At 44.3% G+C, this 22,983-nt stretch overlaps 1 protein-coding gene across 8 annotated transcripts in view; it reads left to right on the plus strand.

The window, feature by feature from the left end:
* The first annotated feature begins 437 nt into the window (after positions 1-437).
* NISCH (nischarin) overlaps positions 438-22,983 on the plus strand; it is a 49,264-nt gene continuing 26,718 nt past the window's right edge. For 4 of the 8 annotated variants that reach the window (XM_038740516.1, XM_038740518.1, XM_038740517.1 and 1 more), the window contains exons 1-9: positions 440-777; positions 6,843-6,926; positions 9,688-9,870; positions 16,687-16,735; positions 17,405-17,568; positions 18,375-18,470; positions 19,393-19,488; positions 20,519-20,671; positions 22,887-22,955. In XM_038740516.1, the coding sequence (XP_038596444.1) occupies positions 676-777; positions 6,843-6,926; positions 9,688-9,870; positions 16,687-16,735; positions 17,405-17,568; positions 18,375-18,470; positions 19,393-19,488; positions 20,519-20,671; positions 22,887-22,955 (996 nt within the window). In that variant the 5' untranslated portion in view covers positions 440-675. Of the gene's footprint in view, positions 778-6,842; positions 6,927-9,687; positions 9,871-16,686; positions 16,736-17,404; positions 17,569-18,374; positions 18,471-19,392; positions 19,489-20,518; positions 20,672-22,886; positions 22,956-22,983 lie in introns of all 8 variants that reach the window. The other 4 variants (XM_038740513.1, XM_038740514.1, XM_038740511.1 and 1 more) reach the window with 2 other exon arrangements.

Below are 22,983 nucleotides of genomic sequence, written 5' to 3' on the forward strand. Positions count from 1 at the left end.
TGGAGTCAGAAGTCATGGGTTCGAATCCCACCACATGTCTGCTGTGTGACCTTGGGCAAGTCACTTAACTTCTCTGAGCCTGTTACCTCATCTGGAAAATGGGGATTAAGACTGTGAATCCCACATGGGGCAACCTGATCACTTTGTATCCCCCCCAGCGCTTAGAGCAGTGCTGTGCACATAGTAAGCGCTTAACAAATGCCAACATTGTTGTTGTTGTTGTTGTTGTTGTTGTTGTTGTTACACACGCACGCGCACTGGGGTGCGCGGGGGGGAGCATTACGTAAGCCCGAATAGGAGTGCTGGTGCGCATGCGCTGGGCGGTGCTGGTGCGCGTGCGCTGGGCCGTACTGGTGCGCGTGCGCTGGGCCGTCCTGGTGCGCGTGCGCTGGGCGGTACTGGTGCGCATGCGCTAGACGGTAAAGTCCGCCGTCGCCTCAGTGACGGCGGTAGATCCCGCCCTTTTAGTGCCGAATCCCCGTCGGGGCGGGCTGAGGAGAACGGCATGAAAACAAACATGGAGGCGGCGCCGCCGCCCTCCATCACCACCCTCCGTGCCGAGCCTTCGGGCCGCGTCAGGACGACGGCAGCCGAGCAGCGGCAGCGGCAACCGGGCCGACTCCAGTGACCCGCCCCGCTCACCGTCACCTCCCTCCTCCGCCGGCTGACTGGGACATGGCGACGGCGGCCGTGTCGGGGTTCGGGCCGGAGGAGGAGGAGGCCGAGCCGCCTAAGGAGGCCCGGATTCCGGGCTCGGAACTGGTGGAGAACTACACGGTGAGGTGGGGAGGGGAAAGGCGAACCCGGGCCTGGGGGGCGGGGGATCTGGGTTCTAATCTCGCCTCCGCCCCCCTTTTTTTTTTAATGGCATTTATTAAGCGCTTACTATGTGCAGAGCACTGTTCTAAGCGCTGGGGAATTTACAAGGTGATCAGGTTGGCCCACGTGGGGCTCACAGTCTTCATCCCCATTTTACAGATGAGGGAACTGAGGCCCAGAGAAGTGAAGGGACGAGTCACTCCCCGTGCCTCAGTTTCCTCCATCTGTACAGTGGTCCCGGAATACCTGCTCGACCTCCTCCTTAGACGGGGAGCCCCACGTGGGGCAGGGAGTGTGTGCGCCATCTGATGATCTTGTCGCCTCCCCCGAGCTTAGAGAAGCAGTGTGGCTCAGTGGAAATCAATCAGTCAATCAATCAATCGTATTTATTGAGCGCTTACTGTGTGCAGAGCACTGTACTAAGCGCTTGGGAAGTCCAAGTTGGCAACATAGAGAGACAGTCCCTACCCAACAGTGGGCTCACAGTCTAAAAGGGGGAGACAGAGAACAAAACCAAGCATACTAACAAAATAAAATAAATAGAATAGATATGTACAAGTAAAATAAATAGAGTAATAAATATGTACAAACATATATACAGGTGCTGTGGGGGAGGGAAGGAGGTAAGATGGGGGGGATGGAGAGGGGGGCGAGGGGGAGAGGAAGGAAGGGGCTCAGTCTGGGAAGGCCTCCTGGAGAAGGAGAGCTCTCAGCAGGGCCTTGAAGGGAGGAAGAGAGCTAGCTTGGCGGATGGGCAGAGGGGGGGCATTCCAGGAAAGAGCCCGGCTTGGGAATCAGAGGTCACGGGTTCTAATTCCCGGATCCACCACTTGTTAGCTGTGTGACTTTGGCCAAGCCGCTTAACTTCTCTGGGCCTCAGTTACCCAACTGTAAAATGGGGATTAAGACTGTGAGCCCCACGTAGGGCAACCTGATCACCCCAGTGCTTAGAACAGTGCTTTGCACATAGTAAGTGCTTAACAAATGCCATTATTATTATTAGAGCCGTGCTTGGCGCGGAGTAAGCGCTTAGTAAATGCCATTGCTATTATTTTTTAATAATACGTGGGTAGGGGAAGACGCCAGGAGATTGGAACAGGGGCGTGGGGTGGGTAGCCTTAATCTCTTTTGTATATATCTGTAATTGTATTTATATTGATGTCTATTTGTATTGATGTCTGTCTCACCCCCCCCCCCCCCCAGATTGTGAGCTGATTGTGGACAGGGATTGTCACTCTATGGCTGTATTGTGCTTTCCCAAGCGCTTAGTACAGTGTTCTGCACACAGTGAGCACTTAATAAATACCACTGAATCAATTAATCTCCCCTTTAACCCTTCCCCCCCACCTCCTCGCCCTTTCACCCCCTTGCTGTCACCATGGCTCCTGTCTTGGCTGAGGAAGGCAGTCTGCCCCTGACCTCAGTTATTCCAGCAGCAGGAACGGGGGTAGGGTCCACCCAAGATGACCCTGGAAGCAAGCAAGGTTTGCGTCAGGTTTGCGGCCGTGGTTGACCTTTAGATGTAGTCCTTCGGGGTTTACTGAGCACGAGGAAGGGAGGTTGGGCCGGAGGGTTCCTTCAGCTTCAGCAACCCCCCTGCTTTGAGTGGGATGCTGGCAGAAGATAAAGGGCACGTTTAAACTCGCGTTAAGCTTGTTGAACCAGTGATTTTCCCCTCCATCGACTCATACACCCCACAACGTGAAACACTGAAGAAGACGGTTGGGGGAGGTGGGATGAGTTTTAAGCCGGGGCTGCCGTTCCTAGTTGTCTTCCACACTGAAATGCATAAATGACATGTAGTGCCTTAGTGACATAACGCATGTCACAAACCCCAGGAAGGGGAGCGGAAAGGGAAGCGAGAAGGGAGGTGAGTATCTTAAACCGCAGGATGCTAATACGAACCCCATTTTCCACAAAACTTTTGGTCACTAAAGAATAACTGTTTGGGTACTTTTTGTCCAAGATTGCTGGAATTTGGGATTAAGGTAGAAGGAAATTAATTCAGCAGTGGAGTGTTGTGTACCCTTCTTGCCTTCGCCTCCTCACCCTGCTCTCAGGGTGAAGTGAGAAAGGTGTGGGGTTGGGAGGAGGATGATGTGTGGTTAATTCTCAAACTAAATTTACTGCCCTGGATAATGGAGATTTGCCAGGTTTGTTTTGGGAAGGCATCTGCAATAGACCTCTCAGATGACAGCTTCAGATTGGCACATTTTGAGTCACAGTCCCAATTTTGTAATCACTCTACAGCCCCTGTTACAATTCATTGGTTCGGTCATATTTAAGTGCTTACTCTGTGAGAACACTGTACCAAGTGCTTGGGAAAGTACAGTTCAACAATAAATAGTGACAATTCCTGCCCACAATGAGCTCATGGTCAAGAAATCTGAAAAAGGACAGTTTAGTAGTGCCCCTCATGGGCAGAAATTCTGGTGCCTGGCCTAATCCATACCAGACCGGGAACCTGACCTGATACTCATATTTATTTTAAGGCTGGTGGGAAGGATTCACCAATATCTGAAAAATGGACATGTGGGTGAGTAAGAGAATGTAACTGTATAGGTACAGAAGAGCTACAGGTGATTGATTGTGAGTGTATGAATGCTTAGGGGGCCAACAGTGGTAGTTGGGAGGATATAATTTGGGGAAGAGACCAATTAATAGGGGAAGAACTCCTGGAGGAGGTGGGGTTTCAGAAGGGCTTGAAGGTGTGGAAAGCAGTGGTTTGGTAGAATTGGAGGGGAAGTGAGTTCCAGGCAGGAGGAAGGAGAGAGGCGAGAGAGAAGAGAAGGAAGAACAGTGAAGTTGTGAGCTTGAGAGGAATGACGAGTGCCAGCTGGAGGAAAGTGGGAAAAGTGGTTAAGAGGGAGAGAGCTGATGAATGCCTTAAAGCCAGTGGTCAGGAGTCTCTGCTTGATGCAGAGAGGAATGGGTAAATCATTGGAAGTTATTGAGGAGGGGGGAGATGTGTGAAGAAAAATGACCCAGGCAGCAGAGTGTATTGTGGACTGAAGAGAGGAGAGGTTGGAGGAGAGTAATCCAGTAGTCTAGTTGAGATAGGACAAGTTTCCCGACCAGCATAGCAGCTCTTTGTATGGAGAGCGAGGGGTGGATCAGGGTGTCTATCTTCCCTACTTGATTGTAAACTGCTCGAGGGCAGAGGTCATATCTACTCACCCTAGTATACTCTCCCAAGTGCTTAGTACGTTGTCCCACGCAGGGTAATTGCTTAATAAAAACTATTGATTCATTAGGAAAAACTGACAGAATTTAGTGAGTCCGAATATGAGAGTCTAGAGGGAGGAATTGAGGATAATATCAAGGTTGCAGGCATCAGAGACAGGGAAGGGAAGGTTAGGTGGAGGAGAGAGAAGACGAGTTCATTTTTGTGGGCTGCTGGAATTTGGAGTTCCAGTGAGTACGCAAAAGTTCCCAATGTACGTGAAGAACTTTGGTGTTCTGATTATCTGAGTAGTTGTATCGTTTCGGGCTGGTTTAAGTATCGCTTTTGAAATTCCATTTTGTATTTATATTGCCAATCCCCATCCTCCCGAGTGATGCAGGCATAATAATGATAATAATGATCATATTTAAGTGCTTACTATGTGCCAAGCACTGTTCTAATCGCTGGGGTAGATACAAGGTAACCAGGTGGGGCTCACAGTCTTAATCCCTATTTTCCAGATGAGGTAACTGAGGCACAGAGAGGTTAAGTGATTTGCCCAAAGTCACACAGCCGACAATTGGCGGAGCTGGGATTACAACCCACGACCTCTGATTCCAAGCCCGTGCTCTTTCCACTGAGCCACGCAGCTTCTCTGCTTATAGGCATGGGCGCTGTAAAGGCGCACCCTCAAGACAGTAGAAAGTCACCATTAACTACGCTTGCAGAAGATCCTTTGATTAATGTAGCAAGGTTGAGTGTTCCACACAAGGTCTCTGAGCATCGAGAACTGGATGTTTGACACTAACTTTGCTTAGCAGGCCACATTGTCTGGATATAATACCTTGGTTTTTGTATAGCGCTTTTATTCCCAAAGTACCTTAGCATTACTCTTCTCGTTTTCGACCTCACGACAATTCTCTGAGGATAAGTTGAAAGGCAGGAAGCAGCGTGGCCTAGTGGAAAGAGCGTGGGCCTGGGAACCTGCGGACCTAGGTTGTAATCCTGACTCTACCACATACTTGCTGTGTGACCTTGGGCATATCACTTAACTTTTCTGTGCCTCAGTCCCCTCATCTGCAAAATGGGGATGTGTCTGACCTGATTGTTGTATCTACACCCTTGCTTAGAACAGTCTGGATGCATAGTAAGTGGTTAACAGATGCCATAATAACAATTATAATCCCTTCCCTCAAGGCACTTACAATCTATGGGAGGGAACCAGGCAGGCATAAATTATTTACAGATAGTGGGAACCGGAGAAAAATAAACTGTCAGCTGATAACCAAGAGTATGGAAAGATGAAAAAACGGGAGTATGTAGGTGAATGTCTGCATGTGCTGAGGGTGGCTGCTGGAATGACCGGATCTTGAGGGGTGAAAATTAATTGGAGGGTGTTTTCTGGAAGTGGTAGGATTTCAGGTGATGGAGGGGGCTGTGGTTGGGTTGATTTGAAGCGGGAGGGGGTCTCCGGCTGGGTAAAGAATGTAAGGAAGGGATCAGAAGTGGAAGAGTTGAGAGTGAGGCCCACTAAGCAAGAAGGTAGCTTAGGAGGAGAGCAGAGTGCAAAACTGGGGAGAGTAAGTGAAGAGAGCAGCTCTGGGGGAAAGAAAGAGCTGGTGGAGGGCCATGAAACCAATCATCAGGAGTTTCTGCTAGATGCAGAGGGAAATGAGTAACCATGAGAGATTTTTGAAGATTGGAAAGGTTTGTGCTGAAGGATGTTACAGAAAAATGATCTGGGCAGCAGAGCAAAGTGTAGACTGAAGAAGAGAGAGGTTGGAGGCAGCGAGATTAGTGAGGGGGCTAATGCAATAGCCTAATGGGGGAGATAAGAGTCCAAACTTGGGTGGTAGCCCTTTTGTGGAGAGGAAGGAGCGGGTCCTGGAAATAATGTGGAGGCAGAATCAGCAGGACTTAGCAACAGACTGAATATGAAAATTAAGTCAGTGAGGGGTCATAGTAGTGTACAGAGGAGTTCTTAAGAGCTGGGTGGCAGGAGGAACTGGAATGATTAGAGTAACTGTAATTCAATGGTGTTAATCTGCGAAGACTTCATGGAGGAGTTGGAGGTCCTAGTAATGTAACGTTTTGAAGAAAGGAAAGCAATTTAGGTAAAGCTGGAGAAAAGCACTTCACTTGGGAAATAGTAGTTGCAGAGGCCCCAGGTAGCACAGGGCACAGTAAGGAGATTTGTTTGATGGGAGGAATGAGTTGATGGAGGACTTTGAAGGATAAGGTAAATGATAATAATTGTGATATTTGATAAGTGCTTACTGTAATCACATGGGCACTTTCCTAATAATTCCACATTCCAATTTTACCACATTCCAAATTCTGAAATTGGGCATTTTTAATATATTGTGGTAGCTATTATTGAATTTGAAATACAGTTACATCATTTTCATGTCAACTATTTTGTGTATCAAAGATGAAAGTATATATGGCACTTTTTGTGATGACTGTTTCAACATTTTCTTAATGAGCATTGCAAGGCAAGAGCAGATTTACTTTATAAAACATTACTGCAAAGGTCAGTACAAAGTTTTTGAAGGCCATAACTGATCATAAAAGAACAATAATGGGAAAAGCCCTTGTTAAAATGTCGGGGTAATATTTTATAAACTTGAAGCTGAAGTATGAGCTCTCTAAATGAAGCATTTTTCAGGCTAAAGAATATGTACAGATTGGACACAGTCCCTGTCCCACATGGGCCTCACTGTTTAGAGTTTGATTATTCTTGTCCTTATGAGGATTGCTAAATTACCAGATATTACACCTGATTCAGTGACTGAATCAGGTTGCTCTCTTTAGAAATAATATGGACAATGTCTAATGTCGCTGTTGGTTTCCTTCTTAGGTGTATATTATTCAGGTTACTGTTGGCAGCCATCAGTGGACAGTCAAACATCGTTACAGTGACTTTCATGATCTACATGAAAAGGTAATGATTATAGGGTGGCGACTTTGGGCTCATAGGTGCCTTTGTGAAGTGGATTTAACTTTGGAGAAGATAATCTAGAAATGTTCCATTTACCTTTTTGTCCTCTAAGAAACTGATTTATAGCAGTTATTAATGAAGATGTATACCTTAGGGGCATTGCAAAGTCAATCAATCAATCGTATTTATTGAGCGCTTACTGTGTGCAGAGCACTGTACTAAGCGCTTGGGAAGTACAAGTTGGCAACATATAGAGACAGTCCCTACCCAACAGTGGGCTCACAGTCTAAAAGGGGGAGACAGAGAACAAAACTAAACATACTAACAAAATAAAATAAATAGAATAGATACGTACAAGTAAAATAAATAAATAAATAGAGTAATAAATATGTACAAACATATATACATATAGACAGGTGCTGTGGGGAAGGGAAGGAGGTAAGATGGGGGGATGGAGAGGGGGACGAGGGGGAGAGGAAGGAAGGGGCTCAGTCTGGGAAGGCCTCCTGGAGGAGGTGAGCTCTCAGTAGGGCCTTGAAGGGAGGAAGAGAGCTAGCTTGGCGGATGGGCAGAGGGAGGGCATTCCAGGCCCGGGGGATGACTTGGGCCGGGGGTCGATGGCGGGACAGGCGAGAACGAGGTACGATGAGGAGATTAGCGGCAGAGGAGCGGAGGGTGCGGGGTGGGCTGTAGAAGGAGAGAAGGGAGGTGAGGTAGGAGGGGGTGAGGTGATGGACAGCCTTGAAGCCCAGGGTGAGGAGTTTCTGCCTGATGTGCAGATTGATTGGTAGCCACTGGAGATTTTTGAGAAGGGTAGTAACATGCCCAGAGCGTTTCTGAACAAAGACAATCCGGGCAGCAGCATGAAGTATGGATTGAAGTGGGGAGAGACACGAGGATGGGAGATCAGAGAGAAGGCTGATGCAGTAGTCCAGACGGGATAGGATGAGATCTTGAATGAGCAGGGTAGCGGTATGGATGGAGAGGAAAGGGCGGATCTTGGCAATGTTGCGGAGCTGAGACCGGCAGGCTTTGGTGACAGCTTGGATGTGAGGGGTGAATGAGAGAGCGGAGTCGAGGAAGACACCAAGGTTGCGGGCTTGTGAGACGGGAAGGATGGTAGTGCCGTCAACAGAGATGGGAAAGTCAGGGAGAGGGCAGGGTTTGGGAGGGAAGACAAGGAGTTCAGTCTTGGACATGTTGAGTTTTAGGTGGCGGGCAGACATCCAGGTGGAGATGTCCTAAAGGCAGGAGGAGATGCGAGCCTGGAGAGAAGAGGGGCAGAGATGTAGATCTGGGTGTCATCAGCGTAGAGATTATAGTTGAAGCCGTGGGAGCGAATGAGGTCACCAAGCGAGTGAGTGTAGATCGAGAACAGAAGGGGACCAAGCACTGAACCTTGGGGAACCCCCACAGTAAGGGGATGGGAGGGGGAGGAGGAGCCTGCAAAAGAGACTGAGAATGAACGACCGGAGAGATAAGAGGAGAACCAGGAGAGAACAGAGTCTGTGAAGCCAAGGTCAGATAGCGTGTTGAGGAGAAGGGGGTGGTGCACAGTGTCGAAGGCAGCTGAGAGGTCAAGGCAAAGCTAGCAAAAAAGCAAAACTAGCTTTGATAAGTAGAACTTTCCCTCACATTTTTTATCATTGAACAAGTTGCATTTGGTGATATTTTTTTGTTTCTGCTGGATTTCAACTAATCTGTGGAAACCAGGAAAAAAAAAATCATTTTAGTGATTTGCCCAATACCCAGTCCACTCCCCAACCTCAGCTTTAGGGTTGCCTTGTTCCATTTTTTTTTTTACCATTTTTCTTCCTTTGGACATCAATGCTTTCTTGTTCACTGCTCTTTACTCTTTCCCTTGCCATCTGTTTGATCTTACTTTTAAATGCCAATCTTTTGATCTCTCTGATCTATTTTTTAAGTGTGACTGAAACATTGCTGCCCTGTGGGAATAAGCCAGTTGGCCAGGGATTTTGGTGGTTCCCAGAAATTTGACCTCTTATTGATGGTGATTTCTGCCCCTCCCCCTGATTTTTTTTTATAGTGTTAAGAAATCCCAGATGACCCCAATAGAGCCCTTTTTTTTTTTTACTCTAATTTTGAATTCGTATTCTCCAGGCAGTCCCTTCATTTCAGTATGTGACATTCATGTTATCTAAATTGTGACGATGGACTATGCATTTTGTTGGTTTTGAACTTGTTCCAAAGAATCTTGGCCATTCCAAAGTTAAGTATGGCTTAAGTATCTGAGCCATCTGCTCCATCTCAGGCTGATTTTAGAACAGTAGAAATCTGAGTAGACTCCATGAGAGGTGTTTTTTTGTTGTTGGTTTTTTTTTATGCTTGGAGAAGGTGACCGGCATGTGTTAGCTTTCTGTTTTAATGTTTTGGATCCTGTCCCCCTTTCCTCTCTTCCCCCAACCCTTGTACAAGTGCTTCTCCTCAGTCACAGTTAGGAAGATCTTATATTCAGGGTGACTTTCATAAAGCTTTAATGAATTCTCCAGGTGGTCTGGGACTGAATTTACTAATACTTCTGGTGATTAATTACACTGTCAAATTTGAATAGTCTGATCCCTAGAACATCCAGGTGATGTTTAATTATACCCAGTTAATTAAAAGCCAGACATTTGGATAATTCAAAGCATGCATTTGATAGACGTACATATTTCCTTTTTGTTTGAAGGCTGGAAATTATTGGCTTCCTCTTTGGAAGAGAAGGAGCTGCTTTAATTGGTCTTCATGTGATTTTATTTTACAGCTCATTGCCGAAAAGAAGATTGATAAGAATCTGCTTCCTCCTAAAAAGATTATTGGAAAAAACTCCAAAAGTCTGGTGGAAAAGAGGCAGAAAGAATTGGAAGTCTACCTGCAAACTCTGCTTATACAGTTCCCTGTTGCTGCACCCAAAGTGTTGTCACACTTTTTGCATTTTCATTTATATGTAAGTTACTTCTTATTTGGGTTGATGGTCCAAGGAGGAAAGTGACTTTAAGCATTTTTTGAGCTAAACTCGTGTGACTTGAGTAGATCAACCCAAATAGACCCTGAGATTTAGCTTGTTCTGAGGCTAGTACAGTTGAGTTTGAAAGATTAAGCAAGATATGCTGGGTCTGACACCCAGTGTGGGCAGAGGCTTGCTTATATATCATCTTTATTTCAAATTTAATGTTGCACTCATAGAGACTTAAATGATTAGTGGTCAGAACTGAGGTTGACTCCAAATGTTAAAACTGCCAAAAGGACAGGGAGAAAAACCACATCCAGTGGTTGGGAGGTTTTCTGCTGAGGAAGGATATCCTTATATTGAGGCAATAACTTTTTTTTTCCCCAGGGGAAATTTAGAAATATCCAAGTTTTGTGAATAGAACATTTTTTAATTTCACAGTGTATGTCACGTCCTCTTAAATACCCTGTCTGTGCACTTAGTTTTGTTACAATGTGGGTTTTCACTATGCATTGTGGTTAAAGTGCTACTGGGGAACATTCTTCTGACAATGCGAGGGGAGTTGGAAGAAATGATTGTGCACATGGTGCTGAATGTGGGTAGGTACTTTAACGTGGGGTTATGAAAGAACACAATCCCCATGTTACAGGAGAATTGTGTGTATTAGAAATAGAGCCGTATCGACTCTACTCTTGATCAAAAGCAGCAACGACCTTCAGTGGTAAATTATTTTAAAATTAAATGTGCAGAAAATGTTTCTCGGACCAGTTCCCATTATCCTGCCAGGTAGGACATAACGTCAGGTAGGTAGTGCGTTTGCTTAAACTCTATAGTCCTTGAAAACTTCGTTAATAAGATCTCATATTAAAGACTGAAAGAGGGTGAACATCAGCTGTTTTGCATAATTCAGATTAGGCAGAGTGCTTAAACTTCCTGTAGCCAAAATTAAAAACCCATTTTGTTTCTGCATAGGGAAAAATTTGCAATGTCTGAAACTTAGGTTTTAGAACTCTGCCGATTTTACTGTTTCAGAATGTATTAAGTAAAAATGGAATAGCCTTTTAAGGGGTAACGTTGCAAGTTTTTCATCGAAGTTAATTGAAAGTCAGTATAAATTGGCAAGCTAATTTTCAAGGCTCTGTTGTTGAATGAAGAAAATTAGGCTGATTCCTTCTCACAGTAGGTTGCCAGCAGTCTTGTCTTAGGTAATGTAACACATTTTTTAGTCTTTTGTGACCCCAAAGGTGACTTCTTTGCCCTGTCTACTGTGAGATGATCATGAGAACAGTGCACTGTGGCCTCATTTTAGTTATGCCTTACTGATAAACATGGGCAGAAAACACACTAGAAACGAGTGTTCTAAAGCACACTGTCTCATTTGCCTGGTATAAAATGACCTGAAATGGTATTTTTAATCTTTGTAGTTGTAGTATTGGTATTTTCTGAGTACTCACTGGGTGAAATGCACTGAACTAAGCACTTGGGAAAGTGCACCAGGAGCATGGGACACATTCCCTGACCACAAGAAACAGCAAAGCAGCGTGGCGTAGTGGCCAGAGCACGGGCCTGGGAATCAGGTGTTCATGGGTTCTAATCCTGGCTCTGTCACTTTGTCTGCTGTGTGGCCCTGGGCAAGTCACTTCACGTCTCTATGCCTCAGTTACCGAATCTGTGAAATGGGGATTAAGACTGTGAGCCCCATGCGGGACAGGGACTGTGGCCAACTCGATTTACTTGTATCCACCCTGGCGCTCACTACACCGCCTGACATGTAGTAAGTGCTTAACAAACACCATCATTATTATTATTATTCTCTTGAAGGGGAGACATTCCTAAACCTACTTAATAAGTGGTATTAAAATAAATTTATTGAGTTTAAAATTGAATATACGTAGATAACACAAGTGCTTAGAGAGCATAAAGAAATGTGCAAGTGCTAGAGGTGGCTGTTGGGTTGATACAGTGATGAGAGTTAATTGGGAAAGGCTAGTTAGGGGAGGTGGGATTTTAGGTGGCCTCTGAACATGGGGAGAGCTGGAGTCTGTCGGCTTTGAAGGAGGAGGGTATTCCATGCGTGAGCAAGGGGTTGGAGGAGGGAGAGTTGAGGACAAAGTACAATTAGAAGGTTAACTTGAGGATGAAGAAAGCTCTTTGTTTTTCCCTGTAATGAATCCATCTGTTGTGGCAACAGAAATTCAATAAGGCATGACGGTTAACCTTGAAGGAGAAATGGCATGCAACCAAGTGACTGTACACGGGGAAATTAATTTGCATTCCAGTTGTATGAACTGAAAGCTTAAACATCTGCATTTCTGCAACAAAAACACTAAAGCGAGTTGACAGTATCAGAGTGAGCAGTTACCAAATCTGTCAAATTTATGTAGGTGGAAGGTAGGAGAGGAAGGTGGATCATCTAGGCTTTCTCCAACATTCTAACAATACCCAGAGTGAGCCGTCCTTTCAAAGTTGGCATCAATTTCGTTAATCGTATTTGTACGTCTGTAACCAGAGCAACTCAGAATCCTTAAAGCTGCATGCTGCCTCTCTTTACTTCAAGTAAAGTCATTTTATAGGGGAGAGAAGGCACAGAGGCACGGGGATGGTTGACACGATAACCTAGAGATCTATTCATTCTTCCCACTTTACTGCATCAGCCACCTTGCTGATTTTTCTGCCTTCAGTCTCTCTTCCTCCAGGCCGTACTTCACTCTGCTGCCCAGATCATTTTTGTAAAACGTCATTCTGTGCACGTCTCCTCCCTCTACAATCTCCAGTGGTTGCCCATTCCTCTCCGCATCTTGCGGAAACTCCTTACCGTCACTCGATCAGTTCTCTCCCCACTGCTTAGCCTCCCTCTTCTCCCACTAAATCCCGGTTTGTACTCTTCGTTCCTCCTGAGCCAATCTACTCATCGTGCTTTGCTCTTATCTTTCCTGCTACCCTGCCCCTGACTTCTGCTGAGAACTCCTTCCTTCTCCTTCTGGCAGACAACTGCTCTCCTCATCTTTAAAGCTTTTCTGAAATCACATCTCCTCTGGGAGGCATTTTTTGATTCATCTCTCATCTCACTCCATTTCTCCTCCCCTCTCTTCCCTCCCAACACACTGTCCCTTGACTTTCCCAACAACTAAGCATTCAAGTACTCATTTCCCCCTCCACCCTCATAGCACTTATGTGCATATCTTTATAATCTGTTGCTTCCCCCTACTTATAATTTATTTTAGTGCCATCTCCCCTGCTTCATTGTATGTTCCTTGAGGGCAGGGATCATGTGTACTGATTCTCATGTACTTTTCCAAGCACTCGGTACACAGTTGGTGCCCAATAAATGCAATTAATGGATATCAGGCAGTGTGTGACAGATTTAGGAGTAGAATCCAATTTTCCAAAATGCCTTTGGGGCTCAATCTAGATTGCTTTCAGTTTTATTTGTCAATTTATAGGTGCAAGTTAAATTTGAGATTTTTAAAAACTAATAATTAATGTTGACTCTTTCTAAGGAAGGCACTACTAATCATGGAACCAATTTTAAAGCTCCCTTTCAAACTTGAACTTTTCTGTAAGCTCCTTGAGGGCAGGGATGGCTGTCTACCAAATCTCTTGTATTGTAGAGCGCTCTTTAAATATCACTGATTTTTTTTTTAGAGCCCTCTGAGATGACATTCTAGAGATTTAATGTGCCTTTTTTGATTTACTTGTGAGCAAAGCCGCAGTGCAGACCTTAGGGGCTGAGTCGTGGCAGGAGTCTGGGGTGGATTGGAAAGGGAAGTAGCCATCATAGGTTCTGGGGTACGGTCTGCCTCACCCCAAACCCCACTGCAGCCACTCGGAGCCTCTAGACTGTAAGCTCATTGTGGGCAGGGGATGTGTTTGTTGATTGCTATATTGTATTCTTCCAAGCACTTAGTATAGTGCTCTGCACACAGTAAGTGCTCAATAAATACGATTGAATGAAATGAATGAAAATTTGTTTTAAAATTTTTTCTAAGATTGTAGCTTCTTGGTTTCATTTCTTTTCTCCCTCTTAAGACTGTGAGTCGTACGTGGCACCAGGTCTGTGATTGATCCGATTATCAATCATTTGTATTGAGCGCCTACTGTGTGCAAAGCTCTCTACTAAGTGCTTGGGAGAATACAATATAACGTTAAATTTGTAGTATCTACCCCAGTCGATGGCTCATATTGTCTTATCCTGTCTTGATCTGCTGCCTCCAGCCTCTCCCCTCTCCAGTCCATATGTTACTCTGCTGCCTGGATCATTTTCTTAAAATACTGCTCTGTGCGTGTTTCTCTACTCTTCTAAAACCTCATATAGTTAGTTGCTTATCCATCTTTGTATCAGAAGAAACTCCTCACCATGGGCTTTAAGGCTCTGAATCAGCTCCGCCCCCACACCTGCCCTCACTTCTCTCCCACTACCAACCCATCCTGCACACTTTGCTCCTCTAATACTAACGTATTCACTGTTCCTTAGTCGTGTCTCCCTCGCTGTTGACCCCCATTCTCCGTCCTGTCTGGAACTCGCTCCCCCTTCATATCTGACAGACTCTCCTTGTCTTCAAAGCCCTGCAAAAATCATATCTTCCCCAGGAGGTCTTTCCTGACCGTCCTCTCATTTCCGTCTTCGATTCCCCCTCCCATCTGTGTCACCTGTGCACTTGAGTCCATGCCCCTTAAGTATTTAGGAACTCACCCTTGTCCTCCCCCACAGCCCTTATGTACAAATCTCTCTAGTCAGTTGCCTCACCTAATTTATTTTATTGTCTGGCTCCCCTGCTAGGTTGTAAACTCTGAAGGCAGGGATTGTGTCTGCTTTATTGTACTCTCTCAAGTGCTTAGTACAGTGCTCTGCACATAGCAAGCGCTCAGTAAGGACCACTGATTGATTTGAAAATTCTTAGCCTGTTGAATTTGGGCATACTAGCCCCACTCTCACTTTGCTGCTGCCTCTTCAAGCCACAGTAAATGCAGCTTGTGAGATCTTTGCGGTCAACAGATCGTAGCCTAGAAAACAATTTATAATGTAACAAATTACTCATATGTAGACAGTGCTCAAGATTAGGTATGCGAAAGCAGTTCATCACCTGCCCGACTAGGTATCCAGATTGGTAAGTAGGATAAATCCAGAGGTGATTCTGTCACTCCATCGGAGGCTTTCCTTGTTCTTGGTTATTTATCACCAAATATAACGAGGATGGTGATTGATTGTTTACCACGTCTCCCGAGGAGCATGTAAGTGAAAATGACTTTAAATAGCAGCAAAAGGCATTAGAGAGAAATAGTTTTCTCATGGGGCAGGGGAAAATGAGACCTTGACTAGGATGAGTGTTTTCCCCTTGGAAGTATTTAAAAACGGGATGGGAACCTGCCTGTCTGAATTGTTTGAAGTGAAGTCCTGGCACAGGGAGCCAGGGGTGATCAGAGTTGACCACTGGAGGGCCCTGCCAGTCCTTTTTATAATAGCATTTATTAAGCACTTTGTGCAAAGCACTGTTCTTTTATTCGGTCATTGATGTATGTAGGCATTTAGCCAAGAATTTGTATTAGTTTGGACTGGTTTCTCCTTTTATCCTTTACATCAGTCTCCTCAGTGTGAGGGGAGGAAGGAAGGTAAAAGCTCAGGAGTCTCAGCCATAGTTGAAACCCCTCATTCCCCCACTGATTTGAAATGCAGCGTAAAAAGTGCCCTCAGAATGAGAAGGGGGCCTTGGGCCAGTGGCTCAGTGGCAAGAGCGTGGATTTGGGAGTCAGGTCGTGGGTTCTAATCCCGGCCGCCACTTATCAACTCTGTGACTTCGGGCAAGTCACTTAACTTCTCTGTGTCTGTTACCTCATCTGTAAAATGGGGATTAAGACTGTGAGTCCCACGTGGGGCAACCTGATTACCTTGTATCTTCCCCAGAGCTTAGAACAGTGCTTGGCACATAGTAAGCGCTTAACAACTTATTATCTAGCGCTTAGTACAGTGCTCTGCACACAATAAGCACTCAATAAATACGATTGAATGAACGACTGTGGAACTCTTCATTTGATGTGCTCAAATATGCATCGTGAGTTGAGGTGTCAGGGCCAGAATGGGTAGGGTCATTTCCTGTCGGGGTATTTATTGTGTTAAAGCGAATATGTTACAAAAGAGAATAGGTATCTTCTTTCCCTGCCCCCCCCCCCCCCCAACCTTCAGAAGTACTCCTTTCAAATTACCGGATACATAGATTGTTTCCCAATTAGGATTACCCCATCAGTTGCTTTTGAAATGTTATTGCAATAGTTTATGAAAGTTTTCTCGTGAGGGATTTCAGACAAGTGTTTTGTCCAACATCCATTCTTGTATTTTTTTGAAAATGTTTCAAGTTTCGGTGGTGATGCTGTGCATTAAGCACTATGTGCTATGTGCCGAAGTAGCTCAAGATATTCAGAATCGATACAGTCCCTTATCCTACATGGGGCTTACAATCTAAGAGGGAGGGAGAACAGGTAATCTACAAATGAGGAAATTGAGACAAAGAGGTAAAGTGACTTGTCTAAGTGGCAACTGGCATATCTGGGACCAGAAATCGGGTCTACTGATTCCTAGCCCTGTGCTCTTTCCACAAGGCCACACCGTCTCCCAGCGAAAATATTGTTTCTGTATGAAGCTGTTTAAGTTGTTGTGGCTATTGTGCCCCTGCCTTTATTTTGTTTAGCTTTCCAAAGAGTCTGAATTTCAGCAGGAAAGGAAGGGTATTGGGACTTGGTAGGCAAGTTTGGAAGCATCTAAAAGTGGATTAATCGTAAACAAGCTAGCCAGTTGAATGTGTTTTATTTTCTGTGCAGGAAATCAATGGCATTACAGCTGCCCTGGCTGAAGAACTTTTTCATAAAGGTAAATAAGGAATTTTTAGCTGGAAATAATAGCTCCATGGTAGTAGGCTTTCTCTTTATTCTCGTGCCCAAGCATTTTTTCTCTCTGTCTTTTTCCTTCTGGAAAATTGTTCTGTAGCAGTTGATAATGCCCACCCCGTACTTCATGGTCCCTGAGATAATAATTAAACAAGTTATCACCTGATAAATTCACTTGAGTGAACCTTATTTTTGTGCTCAAAGCTAAAAATGGCCCCTCAAACGATTCATCCTCAAAAGCGTTTGAATATATTTTGTGTTTAATGAAAATAACTTTTGGCATCCATTATACAGGAATCGAGATTTTGAAAATTTAGACTTCCCCGACACACCATTTAGAACGAATACTTAAACAGTGCACTTGGCTTTATTTATTTTAAACTCCTATTTCTTCTACACCAGAGTAACAAAATTGTATTTGTGCTGTTGGGATGTCCTCATTGGCAAGAGAGTCATAAAGCAGAAATCCTTTCTGTTTTATAAAATGTCCAGTTTTTGTTACGCTTTTCCTTGTGACTGCACCCTAACTCTCTCTCTAAAAATGTACGTGTGGAAGCTGGTGTTGAGCATACCAGAGAGAACCTTATTGTCCTTTTCAGCTAGAGTATTTTAAAAAGATGGAAACTTCATTTGGGACTTTTCTGGATTTCAGGCGAACAGCTCTTAGTGGCCGGAGAAGTTTTTACCCTTAGGCCGTTGCAGTTGTATGCAATTACTCAACAACTGCGGCAGGGTAAGCCAACGTGTGCAAGTGGGGATGCCAAAACTGACCTGGGCCACATTCTGGATTTCACATGCCGACTCAAATACTTAAAGGTAAGGCTCTTGCAAGTAAGTCATATAAAATTTAAGTTGCAGTCTGTCAGGTGTGCCACCTCTTTGCTGTTGGGCGGTTATTTGGCCGGACTAGAACGTTGGGAAAACTTTTCATTACGTTTGTGGTAAGGGGAAGGATCGAGGAGGAAGGAGGTTGTGTTGAAAACAGACTTTAGCATCTTCGAGCATCTTAGCAGCAGGAAACCAATCCATCACTGAGTTTGTACATCCTGTTTTTGAAAGCAATGACTAAGCATAATACTACTACTACTAATAATAATGATGATGGTATTTGTTAAGCGCTCACTATGTGCCAAGCACTGTTCTAAGTGCTGGGGTAGATAAAAGGTAATCAGCTTGTCCCATGTGGGGCTCACAGTCTTAATAGCCATTTTACAGATGAAGTAACTGAGGCACAGAGAAGTTAAGTGGCTTGCCCAAGGTCACACAGCAGACAAGTGGCAGAGCTGGGATTAGAACCCACGTCCTCTGACTCCCAAGCCCGTGCACTTTCCACTAAGCCACGCTGCTTCTCTGTGTCCTGGGCTCCCAATTCAAAGCCCACAGTGGCAGTCGTGGCTCAGATTTTGCATGCCCATGGCTTTGTTTTAATAATAATTATAATAATATCGTTTACTAAGTTCTCTCATTTGGTGTGAAAGCGCTGTGCTAAGTGCTACATGATAATAAACTCACACGCAGTCCCAGTCCCACGCAGGACTCATAATGTAAGAGGGAGGGAGTTTGCTTTACCTCACGGCATCTTTTCTCTTCCTTTCTTTTTTTAAATCAAATTGTAACCTCAGGTAACTGGCACAGGGGGACCTTTTGGGACCAGCAACATTCAGGAGCATCTCCTACCTTTTGACTTGTCAATTTTTAAGTCTCTTCACCAGATAGAGGTAAGGTCGAGCAATTTATGCCCGATTGCAAGTTTCTCAGAATTATTCCAAAATTCTCTTGAATGCCAACTTTTGTGCCGTTTAGTTTTTGATAGCAGGTATCCTAATATCAGTGAAATTCTATTCCGTTCTAGATGTAAACTCGTCCTCAAGAGTGTAAGCTCGTTCTGGGCAGGGAATGTCTGTTTGTTGTTATGTTGTTCTCTCCCAAGCGCTTAGTGCTGTGCTGTGCACACAGTAAGCATTCAGTAAATATGATTGGATGAATGAAGTACTTAGTTTTTAATGCTTGTTTTGTTTTAATGTTTTTACTAAAAAGTGGACCTTTGAAAAGGATCCATTAGGAGAATTATTATTTCTCAAATAGCCAATCAATAGTATTTATTGCACACCTACCATGTGAACAGCATATAGAATAATAAGGGTACTTGTTAAGCATTTACTCTGTGCCAACCGTTTGGGGGGTGGATTCTTCAAATTACCCGTAGTTGGCGAGGATAGTAAGATCAAAGCCTTATGGAATCAGGGAGGCTAGGGATTTCCCAGCTTGTGCAAAATTAAAAAAAGCATCATTGAACCCATTTCAAGCCAGGTACTAGTTTCAAGTCCCGCATCTCGTTTGTTGAGTCAGACATTGTTTATGCAGTTAAGACTCTGGGAAGAATCAATTTACATGTTTTCAGCCGGCAGCCTCGCCCCATGCAATCACGATTATTGAGTGTTTCTGAAATCGTGTTCTCTTAGTGCTTGAATCTGAGAAGGGGTGGCCTGTGTTTTGATTTGGCTTTCTGCCTCTAACTACTGTGACTTACTGCATGAAGAAATGCCTTTTTCTACTTGCCGGAGTCTGTGAAGTCCAACTCCCACCACCATTAAATATAACGTAGGTTTAATTTTGAAGATGTGTTCCTTTTTAAAACAGATAAATCACTGTGATGCTAAGCATATCAAAGGACTGACTTCATCCAAACCCACTTTAGCTACAATGACTGTTCGGTTTTCAGCAACGTCAATGAAAGTAAGTTCTAGCCATTTCTGGTACTTGAGAACCCTAGAAGCTTCGGGTGTTTCCAACCCAGGTATTCACAGAAGTATTAGGCTTGTGATACACACCCTAGTGCATTCAAATGAGATGAGACAGAACCTTGTTATTTATTGTTACTTTTTATTAGTATCTGAAATTAAGGTGCCCTTTTCTCAGTCTCACATCCATGGTCCTAAATCATAGTTGTGACTTTTTAAGAGATCCTGTTTTAATTACTAGACTCTGAGTCCGAACAAGAAAATAAGTTACTTCTCTTTGGTGATTTAAGGGGTTAATCACTAAAATAGGCATTCTGGGCAGTAGGGTTTGTTTCAGTAAAATGAAAATAATAATAATATAATATTAATGATATTTATTAAGCGCTTAATATGTGCAAAGCACTGTTCTAAGTACTGGGGAGGTTACAAGGTGATCACGTTGTCCCACATGGGGCTAACAGTCTTAATCCCCATTTTACAGATGAGGTAACTGAGGCCCAGAGAAGTTAAGTGACTTGCCCAGAGTCACACAGCTGACAATTGGCGGAGCCGGGGTTTGAACCCATGACCTCTGACTCCAAAGCCCGGGCTCTTTCCACTGAGCCACGCTGCTTCTCATTTGCCATTGTTGATTTGTTATTGTGTCAATTCAGCTTGGATCAAAGTGTCAGAGCTGTGAGCAGCTGTTAGAAATGCTTCCTGCTTTAAGTAGTGGTTAATGTCATCAGTTGCACAGAGAAATCGTGGATTTTGAACTTGATTTTCTTCAGGTAAAAGTGAAAGGGGCAATTTGCCACATAGTAGCTGGGCCCATGGGGATTGTGAATTCATGCCTGCTATTAGAGTCAATAGATTTTTTTTTTAAATGTGAAGATTTTTCAGTTACTCTTTTAAGATGCAGTTTGAAAATGGTAGAATAAGTTAAGTTCCATTTAGCTGACTTCAGATCTGTACGTATTTTTATTTGTCAGAGTTGCGGCTTCAGGACAGTGCTTTAAATCAGGTGTTTTAATGGCTTTTCACAGGAAATCATTGTTCCTGAAGCATCTGAATTTGATGAATGGGAGCCAGAAGGAGCCCAGTTGAGTTGTCCTCTAATTGCAGTTATTCCAACTTGGAGAACTTTAACCACTCTGGATATGAGTCACAATAGCATCTCTCAGATTGACGAGTCCGTGGTAAGATCTAGTAATGTAAGGTCTTTAGGAATTCTTTCTGGCAGAATTACAAAGCATAGAGTTAATCAAGGGATTTGCGAGGGAATCTGACTACCTGAACATGTAGTTTGCAATTGCTGTCATCTTTCTTTGACTTAAAGTTGGACTTCAGTTGACCGTCACAACAGCTTAAAACCAAACGTAGCAATAATTGTAGAAATCACGCCACTGGTGAAATTGCAACATGTGTCAGTCACCATAAAGCTTGCATTAAGGGCAGCCTCCTATTGGCACCTCTTCTGAGTTTATGACTCTAGACTGCAAGCACCTTAATAATAATGCTAATAATCATACTAATTGTGGTATTAGGTGCTTACTATGTGCCAAGCACTGTACTAAATGCTGGGATAGATACAAGATAATCAGGTCTCACATGGGGCTCACAGTCGATGTTGGAGGGAGAACAGGTATTGACTCCCCATTTTGCATATCAATCAATCAATTGTATTTATTGAGCGCTTACTGTGTGCAGAGCACTGGACTAAGCGCTTGGGAAGTACAAGTTGGCAACATATAGAGACGGTCCCTACCCAACAGTGGGCTCACAGTCTAGAAGGGGGAGACAGAGAACAAAACCAAACATATTAACAAAATAAAATAAATAGAATAGATATGTACAAGTAAATAAATAGTGGAATAAATACGTACAAACAGATACATAAATACAGGTGCTGTGGCGAAGGGAAGGAGGTAAGGCAGGGGATGGAGCGGGGGGAGGGGGAGAGGAAGGAGGGGGCTCAGTCTGGGAAGGCCTCCTGGAGGAGGTGAACTCTCAGTAGGGCCTTGAAGGGAGGAAGAGAGCTAGCTTGGCGGATGTGGGGAGGGAGGGCATTCCAGGCCAGGGGGATGACGTGGGCCGGGGGTCGACGGCGGGACAGGCGAGAACGAGGCACGGTGAGGAGATTAGCGGCATATGAAGAAACTGAGGCACAGAGACAGAAAGTAAATGACTTACCCAAGGTCACACAGCGGGCAAGTGGCGGATCTGGGATTAGAATCGAGGTCCTCTGATTCGCAGACCTGTGCTCTTTCTCCTTGGCCACAGTGTTTCACCAGGCCACACTCCCTGTGGGCAGGGAACATGTCTGCCAACTCTGTTATATTGTACTCTCCCAAGGGCTTAGCACAGTGTTCTGCGCACAGTAAGTGCTCAATAATAATAATGATGATTTTTGGTAAGTGCTTACTGTGTGCCAAGCACTGTTCTAAGCACTGAATAATGCCATCAATTGATTGAGGAGAAGGTAGGAAGGGTACCTCTCTGGACCTGTAAACGCCCTCGTTTTGCCATTTCGGTTTGAAAGCAAATCAGAATGAGAGCTGATATGTAGCAAGACTGATCTGCATGATATGTGATTCTAAATACAATTTAGCAGGAGAAATCAATTTAAATCTGGACAGAGAATTGGAATTGAAGAAGTCAGTCTGTTAGGGTCAGTTCAGGAAATCGTGCTGAGTGCAGAGCATTGTACAACCTGTTCAGCCAGTTCTGTAATAGAAGCGTTGCATGTCTGCAAAATCTCACTGAAAGGAAAACTCACACTGTAGCGCTCACCTATTCCAACCCCACATGTCCATACATGAGCTGGGCATATGCCACGTTAAACAGGCTCGTGTTGTTGGAAGAATATCCCTTAATTTTCCAAATGTATTCTGTCCACAATGCCTAAGTTGTAACAGAACTAAATATCCTGAGCCCTTGGGAAGAGTATAGCAGAAGCAAATCACACATTTTTCTGCCCTCCAGGAGCCTACAACCGAATGGGGGAGACAGGATTTTTTTTAATCTACAGAAAGGGAGAGGAGAAAGAACAAGGATAAAATAGGTAGTAGTGTGATTATATTAGGATGAAATACCAGGATAAATACGTAAATGCCGAGGATGGGCACTTTAAGTGCTGAGGGTGGATAGGGGCTGTTACTTCTAAAATCAGGAGTTTGGTAAAGCTTTACAAAGTGAACATTCATCATCAGCCAAGCCACCCGGTTTGAAATCAGATTTTAGGATATTGGGAGAGGATGAGGGAGCATAATAACTACTTTGTCATTTATTTAGGGCCGAAAGGTTAATGACAGCATTTCAGGATTAATATCGATTCCCAGAAGATAATGTGAAGAAGGTAGCAGGAGCTTTTTTCTCCTGTGGTTATTTCTCGGTGCCTTTTTTCCTCTCTAGAAACTAATTCCAAAGATTGAATTCCTAGACCTGAGTCACAACGGAGTACTGTTGGTGGAAAATCTGCAGGTTGGTAGCTTTGAGGAAATCTTTTTCA

Source organism: Tachyglossus aculeatus, chromosome X1 (genome assembly GCF_015852505.1).
Source record: "Tachyglossus aculeatus isolate mTacAcu1 chromosome X1, mTacAcu1.pri, whole genome shotgun sequence".
NCBI classification, from domain to species: domain Eukaryota; kingdom Metazoa; phylum Chordata; class Mammalia; order Monotremata; family Tachyglossidae; genus Tachyglossus; species Tachyglossus aculeatus.